This window comes from Coregonus lavaretus (assembly GCF_964263955.1).
Source record: "Coregonus lavaretus genome assembly, chromosome: 3".
Classification (NCBI taxonomy): Eukaryota; Metazoa; Chordata; class Actinopteri; order Salmoniformes; family Salmonidae; genus Coregonus; species Coregonus lavaretus.
Window position 1 is genome coordinate 52,371,413 of NC_139990.1, and position 16,843 is coordinate 52,388,255.

A 16,843-nucleotide genomic window follows, 5' to 3' on the forward strand; every position below is an offset into this window, starting at 1 on the left:
AACTGTGGTTTTGGGTCTTTCGTTATGTGTAGCACATTTGGCCCCTTTTCAGTAAGCTGTATGCTGATGAAGCTGTGAAAACAAATTTCCACATGAGGGAAATAAATGTTATCTAATCTGATCTAATCATGCAGCTGGATGGCCGACTCACCAGACTTCATTTAGAAATGACAGCCAGTTTACTTCATGTACTTGAAGGCATGCGTCGGTACTTTGGCCACTAGTAAGTATTTTTTAAACCTCCCGCTTTGGGCTGAATGTGTCAATCTGTAGTTCATACATGCATAATCTATGAGCAAAATTGCAGTTTTACCTCAGCTGTGCTGTGCCATTTTCCCTACATTTACCCCCACGTAGGCAAGCCCCCTAGCAATTCGAGTTTCAGTCCATGAGCTTCAGCCCCTCGCCATTTGAGTGACAGCTAGCAAGACGCACACACAGTAGAGAGAGAGAGAGAGAGCAATGACATGGTGCACATATCTGCCCATTTGTGACATAGTACGCAATTTTCGGGGACCACTTTTGGCTAAAAAGTATACAAAAGTACCATAAAATATCTTTAATGTACTTCCTATTAGGAAATGCACCTGATGCTTGCTCCTGGTAGGGCCTGTGCCAGGACTCAATGACCTCCGTGATAATCTTCTGACTCTGAATTCTCCAGACTCCAGCCCTACAATGCCTCTCATTCAAATCTGCCTCATGTCTGCAATGAGATGAACCACAGCTAAAAAAAAAACTAACCCTGATGGTGCTGCTGACAACGTTTCATCTATGAAAATGAGGTTTGGGGATGAATGCAGTAAGTTAGTCTAGCTCTGAACTCTGAAATTACTATGCTATTTTTATTTCTAGTGGTAGTTACTGTACACACATTAATATATGTGAATACCAATTCTCATGTGTTTTATTGGAATCGTATATGAATTTTCACACATCACCTAAGGGTCCAAATGAAATATGTAACTAACTAATTAAAACATAACCGCTTGGCAAAAGTAAACGTTTTGTAACCAGGATGTCGTCAGTGACATCTATCAACCTCAAACCTCCATGTTCATGTTGACTTGACTTTGCATAACTGTTTCTGTGCTGAGACAGTAGTGGTGGTGTGTTTGATGTTTGTCAGGTTTTCTCATAGATGTTGGAAGCAGGAAGGTCACTCATTGCATAAGAATGAACATTTTGGAGAAACTGAAAATTGGTCTGGTTTCATAAGATGTACTCAGATATGGGAAAAACTATAGCAAAGATTGCAATGTGAATTATAATAGTGAATGTGAGTTAGAGAGAGAAAACCACACAAACATTCTCACACGCTCGCACACACTCATGCACGCACGCACACACACACATACAAACACACATACACACACACCTGACACATGATCTTGATGTGTGAGACCCTCCTCCCTCTGTTGGATGCCTTGCTCTTCTCCTCAGTCAGAACAGACAGAACAAAGTCTCCAGGTTTGGACAGAGACTCACGCATCAGGAAGGTGCCCGGCTCATCCCGTTCCCATAGCAACTTCTCTGCGTTGGGGCCTGACATGTGTCCGTGATACCACCTGTATGGTGTATGATAGAGAAGGGGTCAATGAAGCTCTAATGGAGACATCACTATGCCCTACACCAGGGTTGGACAACCCTCCTCCTGGAGAACTGCTGTGTGTACAGGCTTTTGCTCCAGCCCTGCTCTAACACATGATTCAGCTAATCATAGTTATGATAAGCAGCACATAAAGCAGAAGCCGGTGTGTTAGAACAGGTCTGTATAGTACTATACTGTAAAAGTACGGTGTGCAGCCTGTTCAGTGCTACCGGACAGACGGTGAAAGCGAGCGTTAATGTACTGTAACTGTGTTGCAAAGTGGTAGAGGACTTTAATAAATGGTTGTGGACATTTTGGTTACTAATGTGTATTTACGGCCTGTACAGATGCACTGTATGTGGGTTTATGCAAGTATTTCTGTCCTGTGAGTATAGTGTGTGTGAATGTGTGTTTGCATGCATGTAACTGTCTCTGGGAGAGTTTACACTGTTAGTATGGAGATCGTCTCTGAGTGCTGCCTGCTGTTTAAATTTAGGCACAGTTCTCGATTTCTTCATCTGAACTTCCTGCTTTGCAGTCGGAAAATTCTGATGACAAGATTTCGTTGCTCAAGACAACAGGATATTTATAGCCTGAGCCTCACACAACCCCCCCCCACCCCCCCCCCTCCCTCCTCTTTATAACACTATGTTCTGTCATGTTCTTGGCCCTGGATGAATCTGTTTACCAGACAATTTATCACAGTATGAATAACTGTACATTCACAAAGTTATCTATCTCTGTAGAATGTACTAAAACTCTAACCCAGATAAGAATACTGCTATGTTGGGGGTGTCCTCCACTTGCATGAAATACTACTTCAGTTATCCTCCTTTCTAGGAATAGAGATAGACACAGTAGCGTGGATGCATCTGCCAAATTCGATATACAGTGAGGTCAAAGTATTTGGACAGCGACACTATATTTATTGATTTGCTCTGTACTCCAGCACTTTGGATTTGAAGTGATACAATGACTATGAGGTTAAAGTGCAGAATTTGAAGGTATTTTCATCCATATCGGGTGAACCGTTTAGAAATTGCAGCACTTTTTGTACATAGTCCCCCCTAATTCACTTATGTGTATTAAAGTAGTTAAGTTTAGGCCCCATATTCCTAGCATGCAATGACTACATCAAGCTTGTGACTACTTATTTGTTGGATGCATTTGCAGTTTGTTTTGGTTGTGTTTCAGATTATTTTGTGAACAATAGAAATTAATGGTAAATCATGTATTTTGTCTTTTTGGAGTCACTTTTATTGTAAATAAGAATATAATATGTTTCTAAACACTTCTACATTAATGTGGATGCTACCATGATTACGGATAATCATGAATGAATTGTGAATAATGATGAGTGAGAAAGTTAGAGGCATAATTATCATAGCCTGACACATCTGCATTAACATTGAACTATAAAGCATACCATCACAGCAGAACCTGTGATATGGGTATCGAGAAAGAGATCAGAAAGACTAAAACAGAGCAAGACTGAGATGGAGGTTAGGAGAGGAAGGTAAGGTGGTTCTGGTCACTGTTTTCAAATGTGTCAAAACCTAAAGTTTCCAACCGCAGCAAGAAAGGGAAGTCAAACTGACAGAGGGAGAGAGAGAAAAGAGAGCGGCGAAAGGAGGGGCAGTGAGGGCAGAACATGAGGGATTTACACACGCACGCACGCACGCACGCATACGCCTCAAAGTAAAGGCCAAAGAATTACCTTTCCTTCTGAAAGCCTTATGATCCTCAACATAAACATTTAGCAAATTATTAATTGCAAAATGCCTGGATGTTAAATGTCTCAGGAGCATTTGATATGATCTGCTTCAGTTTGATAGACATGCAGTTTGAAAGAAGAGCACAGGCCTCTGAATGGTAAAGTTATGGGTTAGCGGTTTGAGGCAAGAGTACACGGACTTGACTGACTGACTCTGGTGGTATTAGGGGTAAAGGGTAAAGGGTAAAGGTTAGAGATGAGAGTGCACTGACCTCTCAGTGGTGGGGTCGGAGCAGTTGAGGGGGTATTTGAGCTCGATGATGGTGCCATCTTTGTCCTGCAGGATCCCGTTCTCTGCAGTGTAGTACTCCACCAGCTCGGACAACGTGGCAAACTTCTCCCCTCCATACAGGTCGTAGAAGTCCCCTGTGTTTTGGATACGGATGTGGGTCACCAGCTCACCCACCCTGGGGTCAAAGATCAGAGGACATTCATGGGCCAGTCAGTGACAGTAGACAATTCTTCCTAAGCTAGTTTTAAGTAAAAAAATTATTTAAAAAAAAAAGGAGAGAACGAGAGATGCAGTGTATCTGTACCTGACGGAGGGCAAGATAAGGAGAGAGGAAAGGACGAGTGAGTAGAGATGATATACTGTAAATCAAATTTGATCAAATCAATTTTTATTGGTCACATATTTAGCAGATGTTATTGCGGGTGTAGCGAAACGCTTTGGGTTAACATACAGTGCCTTCAGAAAGTATTCACACCCCTTGACTTTTTCCACATTTAGTTGTTAGATCCTGAAATTCAAATGTATTACATTTTATTAAATGTCGATTTTTTTTTGGTCACTGGAATACACACAATACCCCATAATATCAAAGTGGAATTATGTTTTTCAAATGTTTGACAAATTATTTACAAATAAAAAGCTGAAATGTCTTGAGTCAATAAGAATTCAACCCCTTTGTTATGGCAAGCCTTAATAAGTTCAGGAGTAAAAATGTGCTTACCAAGTCACATAAGTTGCATGGACTTACTCTGTGTGCAATAATAGTGTTTAACATGATTTTTGAATGACTACCTCATTTCTGTACCCCACACATACAATTATCTGTATGGTCCCTCAGTCGAGCAGTGAATTTCAAACACAGATTCAACCACAAAGACCAGGGAGGTTTTCCAATGCCTCACAAAGAAGGGCACCTATTGGTAGATGGGTAAAAATGAAAAAAGCAGACGTTTAATATTCCTTTGAGCATGGTGAAGTTATTAATGACACTTTGGATGGTGTATCAATACACCCAGTAGCTACAAAGATACAAGCGTACTTCCTAACTCAGTTGCTGGAGAGGAAGGAAACCGCTCAGGGATTTCACCATGAGGCCAATGGTGACTTTAAAACAGTTACAGAGTTTAATGGCTGTGATACAGTGGGGAAAAAAAGTATTTAGTCAGCCACCAATTGTGCAAGTTCTCCCACTTAAAAAGATGAGAGGCCTGTAATTTTCATCATATGTACACGTCAACTATGACAGACAAAATGAGGAAAAAAAATCCAGAAAATCACATTGTAGGATTTTTAATTTATTTATTTGCAAATTATGGTGGAAAATAAGTATTTGGTCAATAACAAAAGTTTCTCAATACTTTGTTATATACCCTTTGTTGGCAATGACACAGTTCAAACGTTTTCTGTAAGTCTTCACACGGTTTTCACACACTATTTTGGCCCATTCCTCCATGCAGATCTCCTCTAGAGCAGTGATGTTTTGGGGCTGTCGCTGGGCAACACAGACTTTCAACTCCCTCCAAAGATTTTCTATGGGGTTGAGATCTGGAGACTGGCTAGGCCACTCCAGGACCTTGAAATGCTTCTTACAAAGCCACTCCTTCGTTGCCCGGGCGGTGTGTTTGGGATCATTGTCATGCTGAAAGACCCAGCCACGTTTCATCTTCAATGCCCTTGCTGATGGAAGGAGGTTTTCACTCAAAATCTCACGATACATGGCCCCATTCATTCTTTCCTTTATACGGATCAGTCGTCCTGGTCCCTTTGCAGAAAAACAGCCCCAAAGCATGATGTTTCCACCCCCATGCTTCACAGTAGGTATGGTGTTCTTTGGATGCAACTCAGCATTCTTTGTCCTCCAAACACGACGAGTTGAGTTTTTACCAAAAAGTTATATTTTGGTTTCATCTGACCATATGACATTCTCCCAATCCTCTTCTGGATCATCCAAATGCACTCTAGCAATCTTCAGACAGGCCTGGACATGTACTGGCTTAAGCAGGGGGACACGTCTGGCACTGCAGGATTTGAGTCCCTGGCGGCGTAGTATGTTACTGATGGTAGGCTTTGTTACTTTGGTCCCAGCTCTCTGCAGGTCATTCACTATGTCCCCCCGTGTGGTTCTGGGATTTTTGCTCACCGTTCTTGTGATCATTTTGACCCCACGGGGTGAGATCTTGCGTGGAGCCCCAGATCGAGGGAGATTATCAGTGGTCTTGTATGTCTTCCATTTCCTAATAATTGCTCCCACAGTTGATTTCTTCAAACCAAGCTGCTTACCTATTGCAGATTCAGTCTTCCCAGCCTGGTGCAGGTCTACAATTTTGTTTCTGGTGTCCTTTGACAGCTCTTTGGTCTTGGCCATAGTGGAGTTTGGAGTGTGACTGTTTGAGGTTGTGGACAGGTGTCTTTTATACTGATAACAAGTTCAAACAGGTGCCATTAATACAGGTAACGAGTGGAGGACAGAGGAGCCCCTTAAAGAAGAAGTTACAGGTCTGTGAGAGCCAGAAATCTTGCTTGTTTGTAGGTGACCAAATACTTATTTTCCACCATAATTTGCAAATAAATTCATAAAAAATCCTACAATGTGATTTTCTGGATATTTTTTTCTCAATTTGTCTGTCATAGTTGACGTGTACCTATGATGAAAATTACAGGCCTCTCTCATCTTTTTAAGTGGGAGAACTTGCACAATTGGTGGCTGACTAAATACTTTTTTTCCCCACTGAATGAGAAAACGGAGGATGGATCAACAACATTGCAGTTACTCCACAATACTAAACTAATTGACAGAGTGAAAAGAAGGAAGCCTGTAAAGGAAAAAAAGTATTCCAAAACATGCATCTTGTTTGCAACAAGGTAATGTTATGTTTGGGGCAAATCCAATACAACACATTACTGAGTACCACTCTCCACATTTTCAAGCATAGTGGTGGCTGCATCATGTTATATGTATGCTTGTAATCGTTAAAGACTGGGGAGTTTTTCAGGATAAAAAAGAAAAGGAATGGAGCTAAGCACAAGCAAATTCCTAGAGGAATGCCTGGTTCAGTCTGCTTTCTACCAGACACTGAGAGAGGAATTTAGCTTTCAGAAGTACAATAACCTAAAATACAAGACCAAATCTTCACTGGAGTTGCTTACCAAAAGGACAGTGAATGTTCCTGAGTGGCCTAGTTACAGTTTTGACTTAAATCTGCTTGATAATCTATGGCAAGACCTGAAAATGGTTGTCTAGCAATGATTACATAAAATAACAATTAAATCTATTTGAATCCCTCTTTGTAACACAACAAAATGTGGAAAAAGTCTATGTGGAAAAGTTCAAGGGGTTTGAATACTTTCCGAAGACACTGTAGGTTGAGAGAAGGAGAGACAAAGAAGGAGAAAAAGAGATGGAGTGTACCTCTACCTGACAGAGAGAAAGGAGGAGAAAGAGAGAGATGGAGGATGTCCTAGCTAACGGAGAGAGAGAGAGAAGAAGAAAGAGAGAGATAGAAAGTGTTCCTATCCTACCTGACGGAGAGAGAAGGAGAAAGAGAGAGAGAGGATATCCTAGCTGACAGACAGAGAGAGAGAGAGATAAGGACAAAGAAAGATATGGAGTGTATTCCTACCTGACAGAGAGAGAGAAGTCTCCCTGGTTCTTCCTGCTGGGTCGGGCCAGGAAGCTGCCATGGACGCCTCGGGTCTTCAAAACAGACTCAGCCTCCACGCCAGAGATATCCCTGTGGAACCACCTGGATACACAGAGAGAAACACATTACACACATATACATACAGTCGTGGTCAAAAGTTTTGAGAATGACACACATACTAATTTTCACAAAGTCTGTTGCCTCAGTTTTGATGATGGCAATTTGCATATACTCCAGAATGTTATGAAGAGTGATTTGCCATGAAAATGAACTTAATCCCCAAAAAACATTTCCACTGCATTTCAGCCCTGCCACAAAAGGACCAGCTGCCATCATGTCAGTGATTCTCTCGTTAACACAGGTGAGAGTGTTGACGAGGACAAGGCTGGAGATCACTCTGTCATGCTGATTGAGTTAGAATAACAGACTGGAAGCTTTAAAAGGAGGGTGGTGCTTGAAATCATTGTTCTTCCTCTGTTAACCATGGTTACCTGCAAGGAAACACGTGCTGTCATCATTGCTTTGCACAAAAAGGGCTTCACAGGCAAGGATATTGCTGCTAGTAAGATTCGACCTAAATCAACCATTTATCGGATCATCAAGAACTTCAAAGAGAGAGGTTCAAATGTTGTGAAGGAGGAGTCAGGGCGCCCAAGAAAGTCCAGCAAGCGCCAGGACCCTCCTAAAGTTTATTCAGCTGTGGGATCGGGGCACCACTAGTGCAGAGCTTGCTCAGGAATGGCAGCAGGCAGGTGTGAGTGCATCTGCACGCACAGTGCGGCGAAGACTTTTGGAGGATGGCCTGGTGTCAAGAAGGGCAGCAAAGAAGACACTTCTCTCCAGGAAAAATATCAGGGACAGACTGATATTCTGCAAAAGGTACAGGGATTGGACTGCTGAGGACTGGGGTAAAGTCATTTTCTCTGATGAATCCCCTTTCCGATTGTTTGGGGCATCCGGAAAACACCTTGTCCGGAGAAGACAAGGTGAGCGCTACCATCAGTCCTGTGTCATGCCAACAGTAAAGCATCCTGAGACCATTCATGTGTGGGGTTGCTTCTCAGCCAAGGGAGTGGGCTCACTCACAATTTTGCCTAAGAACACAGCCATGAATAAAGAATGGTACCAACACATCCTTCGAGAGCAACTTCTCCCAACCATCCAAGAACAGTTTGGTGACGACCAATGCCTTTTCCAGCATGATGGAGCACCTTGCCATAAGGCAAAAGTGATAACTAAGTGGCTTGTGGAACAAAACATTGACATTTTGGGTCCATGGCCAGGAAACTCCCCAGACCATAATCCTATTGAAAACTTGTGGTCGATCCTCAAGAGGCGAGTGGACAAACAAAATCCCACAAATTCTGAGAAACTCCAAGCATTGATTATGCAAGAATGGGCTGCCATCAGTCAGGATGTGGCCCATAAGTTAATTGACAGCATGCCAGGGCGGATTGCAGAGGTCTTGAAAAAGAAGGGTCAACACTGCAAATATTGACTCTTTGCATAAACTTAATGTAATTGTCAATAAAAGCCTTTGACACTTATGGAATGCTTGTAATTATAATTCAGTATACCATAGTAACATCTGACAAAAATATCTCATAACACTGAAGCAGCGAACTTTGTGAAGACCAATACTTGTGTCATTCTCAAAATGTTTGACCATGACTGTACAGTATATACAAACCACACACACACCTGTCCACTGAGCCACATCATCTCTTTGATACTCAGTTTCTTCCCTCAGTGGGAAATTATATGAGACGTGGTAATAAAGATTAGTTAAATCACAGTGTGTCTGTTTAATCCCATTTCAAAACCCTGCATACCATTATCAGGTCATAGATTAACATAGTACTAGGTAGAGAGTAGTCTTCACAGCATTATTGCAACCTTTTTGAAGTTCACAAGTATACAATATTGTTTCAAGGCAAAGAACTAGCATAACATTTGAATGGTAAAGCCTGCATAAGGCCTAAGAGATGACAGACAGACCACCTACTTACAAACCCACAGAACACACCTCACCACAACGCACCAGCTTTTCATTCAGTGGCTACTATACTAGCTTATTCTACAGAACGACCTGTTACTAAGTACAGTGAGGGAAAAAAGTATTTGGTCCCATGCTGATTTTGTACGTTTGCCCACTGACAAAGAAAGGATCAGTCTATAATTTTAATGGTAGGTTTATTTGAACAATGAGAGACAGAATAACAACAAAAAAATCCAGAAAAACACATGTCAAAAATGTTATAAATTGATTTCCATTTTAATTAGGGAAATAAGTATTTGACCCCTCTGCAAAACATGACTTAGTACTTGGTGGCAAAACCCTTGTTGGCAATCACAGAGGTCAGACGTTTCTTGTAGTTGGCCACCAGGTTTGCACACATCTCAGGAGGGATTTGGTCCCACTCCTTTTTGCAGATCTTCTCCAAGTCATTAAGGTTTCGAGGCTGACGTTTGGCAACTCGAACCTTCAGCTCCCTCCACAGATTTTCTATGGGATTAAGGTCTGGAGACTGGCTAGGCCACTCCAGGACCTTAATGTGCTTCTTCTTGAGCCACTCCTTTGTTGCCTTGGCCGTGTGTTTTGGGTCATTGTCATGTGGGAATACCCAGCCACGACCCATTTTCAATGCCCTGGCTGAGGGAAGGAGGTTCTCACCCAAGATTTGACGGTACATGGCCCTGTCCATCGTCCCTTTCATGCGGTGAAGTTGTCCTGTCCCCTTAGCAGAAAAACACCCCCAAAGCATAATCTTTCCACCTCCATGTTTGACGGTGGGGATGGTGTTCTTGGGGTCATAGGCAGCATTCCTCCTCCTCCAAACACAGCGAGTTGAGTTGATGCCAAAGAGCTCCATTTTGGTCTCATCTGACCACAACACTTTCACCCAGTTCTCCTCTGAATCATTCAGATGTTCATTGGCAAACTTCAGACGGGCCTGTATATGTGCTTTCTTGAGCAGGGGGACCTTGCGGGCGCTGCAGGATTTCAGTCCTTCACGGCGTAGTGTGTTACCAATTGTTTTCTTGGTGACTATGGTCCCAGCTGCCTTGAGATCATTGACAAGATCCTCCCGTGTAGTTCTGGGCTGATTCCTCACCGTTCTCATGATCATTGCAACTCCACGAGGTGAGATCTTGCATGGAGCCCCAGGCCGAGGGAGATTGACAGTTATTTTGTGTTTCTTCCATTTGCGAATAATCGCACCAACTGTTGTCACCTTCTCACCAAGCTGCTTGGCGATGGTCTTGTAGCCCATTCCAGCCTTGTGTAGGTCTACAATCTTGTCCCTGACATCCTTGGAGAGATCTTTGGTCTTGGCCATGGTGGAGAGTTTGGAATCTGATTGATTGATTGCTTCTGTGGACAGGTGTCTTTTATACAGGTAACAAGCTGAGATTAGGAGCACTCCCTTTAAGAGTGTGCTTCTAATCTCAGCTCGTTACCTGTATAAAAGACACCTGGGAGCCAGAAATCTTTCTGATTGAGAGGGGGTCAAATACTTATTTCCCTCATTAAAATGCAAATCAATTTATAACATTTTTGACATGCGTTTTTCTGGATTTTGTTGTTGTTATTCTGTCTCTCACTGTTCAAATAAACCTACCATTAAAATGATAGACTGATCAATTCTTTGTCAGTGGACAAACGTACAAAATCAGCAGGGGATCAAATACTTTTATCCCTCACTGTATAGTATCACACGTCTGAGACGTAGGACTGATAATGCTTTCTAAATTAAAGGGAATGATTGATGATTGTAAATGTACAATCTATTATCTTTCTTTCGACAACCTCTCACTCGCAAGTGGACCATCACATTGATATCTGTTGCCAGGTTTCAGTGTAGATGTAGCTAGCTACACAAGACATGGTCAAGTTATTGATAGACTAACAGTAGGATGCAAATGTAGAATCAGTCAGAATTGGGCAACATTTCAAGAATTTGAAAAACTACTGCAAAATAGCTGGGAATTCTTAGAGTTTAAAAACAAAACGTTACGCATGAACACACAAGACAGCAGAAAAGACTAAAGGACAAAGTACTGATGGTAAAGGAACGGAGAGAACAAGGAAAAGAAAGAGAGAAGTTGACATCACGCGTTAGGCAAAGGCAGATCAAGACCAGGGTTGAGCAACTGAGTGTAAGAGTCTTGAGAGGGGGGAGTTCAACTCACCGAACCATTTTCACCTTCACTTCTTCTGGGCCCAAAGAGAAGGAGACAGGATAATGAGGGTACACTTACAGGTACAACCTCAAGGCTAGCAAATTGTAATGCATGGTCATGTAACAAATACTGTACATTGTAACTGAGACATCTTCATGCCCTTTCTAAATTTGCAACATCTTGCCAGTTATTAAGTAAATGCAAATGTACTCCTAAACAATCTTGTTTTACTTCCATTATCATCCCTTTCTCTCTCTCTAACTGCCTTCCTCCACACATTAGTTTGCTGTATTTCTCCCTTTATTTCTCTCATTCAACATCACATACGCAAAGACCACCCCTCCGATCAACCTGTCTTCCCTTCCTCTTTTACTCCCACACTCATCTGTTCATCAAACCTTTCCTCTCTTTCTCCTTCTCTATATATCTCACGTTAGGTAGAAAAGTAAACACATCTTACTGTTCTCAGCTCCTTCTGAAAACAAGCAACACTCTTGCTGACAGGTTCATATATGTCCCTCCCCTCTTTTCTCGTTTTCTCTCTCTGTCGTTCTGAGACACTCGCGCTCCTTCCTTCCTTTTTGTGGCTCTTTTCATAAAACAGTGAAAGCAAGAGACAGACAGGAACAATAATTGCTGACAGGCCGGAATCTCTTACAGATAGAGATACTTTATAAATGTTAACGCAATAAAAATACTTAGTATTCATCTTTTAAAATTGTACTATAACTCTCCTTGCCTCAATCTAATGTCACATCTCTATCCCCCCAGAATGATCATAGCAACACTAGTGTTTACTCTGAATATGTCATACCATACACTGTTCCTCAATTAGATAATGAACTAGAGAGAGAGAGAGAGCACCTTTAAAAGGTAAACTAAGGGTCTGCACACCACCACTAACAGGAATGAAAAACACACTAGCCCCTCAAGCATATACTGGTTAAACTATTCATAGATTTCTCTGTTCTTCTCATTCTCTCTCTTTCCTTCTAACCCACCTGTCCTCCACTCCTCCCCTCTTCTGTCTGTGTGTGTCTGTTCTCTTCTTCCCGCTGTGTGTGTGTGTATGTGTGTGCGCGCGTGTGTGTGTCTAACCATTTGTGTTTGATGCACAAAGGTCATGTTCGCATTACACTTCCTTATTTTCAGTAACAACTAGCAGCACACACACATAACTACAGTCAGGATAGCAACTACACAACACTGTTAATGTGACAAGCAATACAACACGTGACCATGTTACAAAAAGAGGTTGGCTACATCTATACTAAAGTCTTGTCCACAGAAGTCTGTTAGAGCTTGAAACTGAAACTACTCTTCCCACAATGCAACAGCCAGCTCGTGTGGCTACGGAAGCAGCATAGCAACAAAGCAGGGCTGTATAACTTTACAGCTTGAACACGACTGCCTGTTCAAGTTAGTGTTACAAATTACAATATGACTAACATGCAAAGCAGCAGAGAGTAGCCGAGGGGTGGGAATTAAAGCTCCTGATCTGTAGTGGCTGGGGCCGAGAGCACCGTGTATCCTGCATGTCTGAATGCCTTTTTGTGTTTGGTGTGAGTTATATATAATATGCATATATGTCAAATATTACCACATAAATGTTAAATACATTTGTTTTTTAGACAGAGCCCCACCAAGGTGAGAAGACCGGAAGGAAGTGAGAGACAGAGACAGACCCACTTTTCTAATTAGGAGCTGAGAGAGGAACATCAGAACCTCATTGTGTTTTTCACACTGTAAAATCTACAATCTGAACACTAGAGGGGGAGGCTGATGAACCTGTGAAGTTTGTTACACGGGAAGACAGCCGTGAAATTCTCCATCTTTCTCTCTGCTTTTCAGGCTCTGGTGATACATATACAGAGCTGAGAGCTGGTGGTGATAATGTATTTTCCCTGTTGAGTCATGTTGCTGTTGTATATCATTTCTAACACCCAAAAGTAATGACCACTTGCCACACAGTTTCACACACACTGACTAATACACACATACCAAGTGATGACATACCTTCATCCAGTCACTCCTTCAGCATATGTACACACACTCACACACACTGACTAACACACATACACGTGTATTTCTCTCACCTAAAGTCCAAGTGATGATGACCTGCCTTCAATGAAAGGACACACACTCTCACACTGACTAGTAGTGATGAGGGACTGGTGAGAATCGCAATACATATCGTATTGGCACCTAAGTATCATGATAATATCGTATCGTGAGGCCCCTGGCAATTCCCAGCCCTACAGGATAACACATACACCTTCCTAATATTGAGTTGCACCCCCTTTTGCCCTCAGAACAGCTTCAAATTCGTCGGGGCATGGACTCTACAAGGTGTCAAAAGCGTTCCACAGGGATGCTGGCTCATGTTGACTCCAATGCTTTCCACAGTTGTGTCAAGTTGGCTGGATGTCCTTTGGGAGGTGGACCATTCTTGATGCACACGGGAAACTGTTGAGCGTGAAAAACCCAGCAGCGTTGCAGTTCTTGACACACTCAAACCGGTGCGCTTGGCACCTACTACCATCTCCCGTTCAAAGGCACATCAATCTTTTTTCTTGCCCATTCACCCCCTGAATGGCACACATACACAATCCATGTCTCAATTGTCTCAAGGCTTAACTAATATTATTTAACCTGTCTCCTTCCCTTCATCTACACTGATTTGAAGTGGACATCAATAAGGGATCATAGCTTTCACCTGGATTCACCTTTTTGTCATGTAATACTGTGTGGAAAATTGGCATGTATGTAGAAAAAGATATGTTAAAAAAAAAGTGTCTAAAACAAGACTGCTTTTGTCCTCTGAAGGGAAGGGTGGGACACAGGAGGTTGGGTCACCTTAATTGGGGAGGACGGGCTTGTGGTAATGGCTGGAGCAGAATGGGTGAAATGGTATCAAATACATCAAACCCCCTTTTTTTATTTAACCTTTATTTAACTAGGCAAGTCAGTTAAGAACAAATTCTTATTTACAATGATGGCCTACCAAAAGGCAAAAGGCCTCCTGCGGGGACGGGGGCTGGGATTAAAAATCTAAAATCAAATAAAAATATCCTGTAGGTTCATGCTCTACAACATTCGGAGAGTACGACCCTGCCTTACACAGGAAGCGGCACAGGTCCTAATCCAGGCACTTGTCATCTCCCGTCTGGATTACTGCAACTCGCTGTTGGCTGGGCTCCCTGCCTGTGCCATTAAACCCCTACAACTCATCCAGAATGCCACAGCCCGTCTGGTGTTCAACCTTCCCAAGTTCTCTCACGTCACCCCGCTCCTCCGCACACTCCACTGGCTTCCAGTTGAAGCTCGCATCCGCTACAAGTCCATGGTGCTTGCCTACGGAGCAGTGAGGGGAACGGCACCTCCGTACCTTCAGGCTCTGATCAGTCCCTACACCCAAACGAGGGCACTGCGTTCATCCACCTCTGGCCTGCTGGCTCCCCTACCTCTGCGGAAGCATAGTTCCCGCTCAGCCCAGTCAAAACTGTTCGCTGCTCTGGCACCCCAATGGTGGAACAAGCTCCCTCACGACGCCAGGACAGCGGTGTCACTCACCACCTTCCGGAGACATTTGAAACCCCACCTCTTTAACGAATACCTGGGATAGGATAAAGTAATCCTTCTACCCCCCCACCCCCCCCCCCTCCAAAAAAAAACATTGTAAAGTGGTTATCCCACTGGCTATAAGGTGAATGCACCTATTTGTAAGTCGCTCTGGATAAGAGCGTCTGCTAAATGACGTAAATGTAAATGTAAAACACACATGGTTTCCATGTGTTTGATGCCATTGCATTTACTCCGTTCCAGCCATTATTATGAGCCGTCCTCCCCTCAGCAGCCTCCACTGGTGAGGGATGGGTTTGAAATAAATAACAATCATTCTGTTTTATGTACAGTATGTGTGGAAATGGTCAAATGAAAAAAGAACAAAGAAAAAGACCCCAAGGTGAGAGCCATGTCTGACAGTAACTATTGTCAAAACAAAACTCTTCCAGGGCTATCACTTTGACTTGCAAATCATGTTTCTCTTGCATGGACCTTTAACAGTGAGATTTAAATATATGTAAATACACTGAGTATACAAAAGATTCTGTGACATAGACTGACCAGGTGAATCCAGGTGAAAGCTATGATCCCTTATTGATGTTACCTGTTAAATCCACTTCAATCAGTGTAGATGAAGGGGAGGAGACAGGATAAAGAAGGGGTTTTAAGCCTGGAGACATGGATTGAGCAAGTGTGCCATTCAGAGGGTGAATGGCAAGACAAAAGATTGAAGTGCCTTTGAACGCAGTATGGTCGTAGGTGTCAGGCGCACCGGTTTGTGTCAAGAACTGCAACGCTGCTGGGTTTTTCACATTCAACAGTTTCCTGTGTGTATCAAAAATGGTCCACCACCCAAAAGAAAATCCATCCAACTTGATACAACTGTGGGAAGCATTGAAGTCAACATGGGCCAGCATCCCTGTGGAATGCTTTTGACACCTTGTAGAGTGCAGGAGTCTAATTGAGGCTTTTCTGAGGACAAAAGCGGGTGCAACTCAATAATAGGAAGGTGTACACTCAGAATGATCAGCCAATGAGAACATAATGATTAGTACTCCCACATATTATTTGTAATATCTTAAAATACATACATTACAGAAGGCTAGAGTATACATACACAAGCATGCGAGCGAGAACGCACGCGCACACACATGCAGACTAACAGACGTTTGTACTGCAGGTGTTAGAACAGTGGTTAACACCAGGAATTGCAGACACACAAACATACAGGTTATTGAAACAAAACACCTGCAGCAGTTTGAGTTGGGCTCTCTTCCCCTTTCACACCTGTGAGCTTCACATGCTAACTGTGTCTATAGATAGTACTTACCCACAAGACATTGAATGGACGTTTGCTCAGGTGTTCTAGACAGCAGTCCAGTCTCACCCTACTGAACCAGGGGAATAGATCCAGTCTCTACAACAGAGTGGAGATGAGCTAGTCTTCTGTCCCCCTCTCTACCTCTTCTTTCTCACTCATTTCCTCCCCGTCTCGCCCTGTTGTTCCCTCTCTCTGCATTTCCTTCTTGCTCTCTACAATTCCTCTGATTGCCCTCTCCCTCTTTCCCTCTCTCTCTCCCTCCCTCTCTCTCTCTATTCCTCCATCTCTCTCTCTATCCTGATAAGTTATCAGCAGGCACTATCACATCGCAGTCTTTTCTCCCGCCCTGTAATTTCCCCCAATTTTCTTAATTGCACCTCTGTCTGTCTGGGAAAACAAGTCTGTTCCTGTCTCCCTCTTCTTCTCTCACTCTCTCTCTCCGTCTTACTGTCCACCCGACTCTTTTGTTCTCCTTCCCTCTCCTGCAAATCCACAGACCTTGTAGGTCAAATTATGACACGTACCATTGGTCATT

General features: G+C 42.8%; 1 protein-coding gene across 5 annotated transcripts in view; it reads right to left on the bottom strand.

Annotated features, from left to right (window-relative positions):
- Positions 1-16,638, bottom strand: part of ptpn6 (protein tyrosine phosphatase non-receptor type 6) — a 54,173-nt gene extending 37,535 nt beyond the window's left edge. Inside the window, exons 1-6 of one of the 5 annotated variants that reach the window (XM_084158771.1) lie at positions 12,425-12,552; positions 11,884-12,012; positions 11,433-11,457; positions 7,218-7,340; positions 3,578-3,772; positions 1,379-1,568 (exon numbers count right to left, since the gene is read on the bottom strand). In XM_084158771.1, the coding sequence (XP_084014897.1) occupies positions 1,379-1,568; positions 3,578-3,772; positions 7,218-7,340; positions 11,433-11,440 (516 nt within the window). In that variant the 5' untranslated portion in view covers positions 11,441-11,457; positions 11,884-12,012; positions 12,425-12,552. Of the gene's footprint in view, positions 1-1,378; positions 1,569-3,577; positions 3,773-7,217; positions 7,341-11,432; positions 11,458-11,883; positions 12,013-12,424; positions 12,553-16,317 lie in introns of those variants that run through there. The other 4 variants (XM_084158772.1, XM_084158773.1, XM_084158774.1 and 1 more) reach the window with 4 other exon arrangements.
- Between the last annotated feature and the right edge of the window lie 205 nt (positions 16,639-16,843).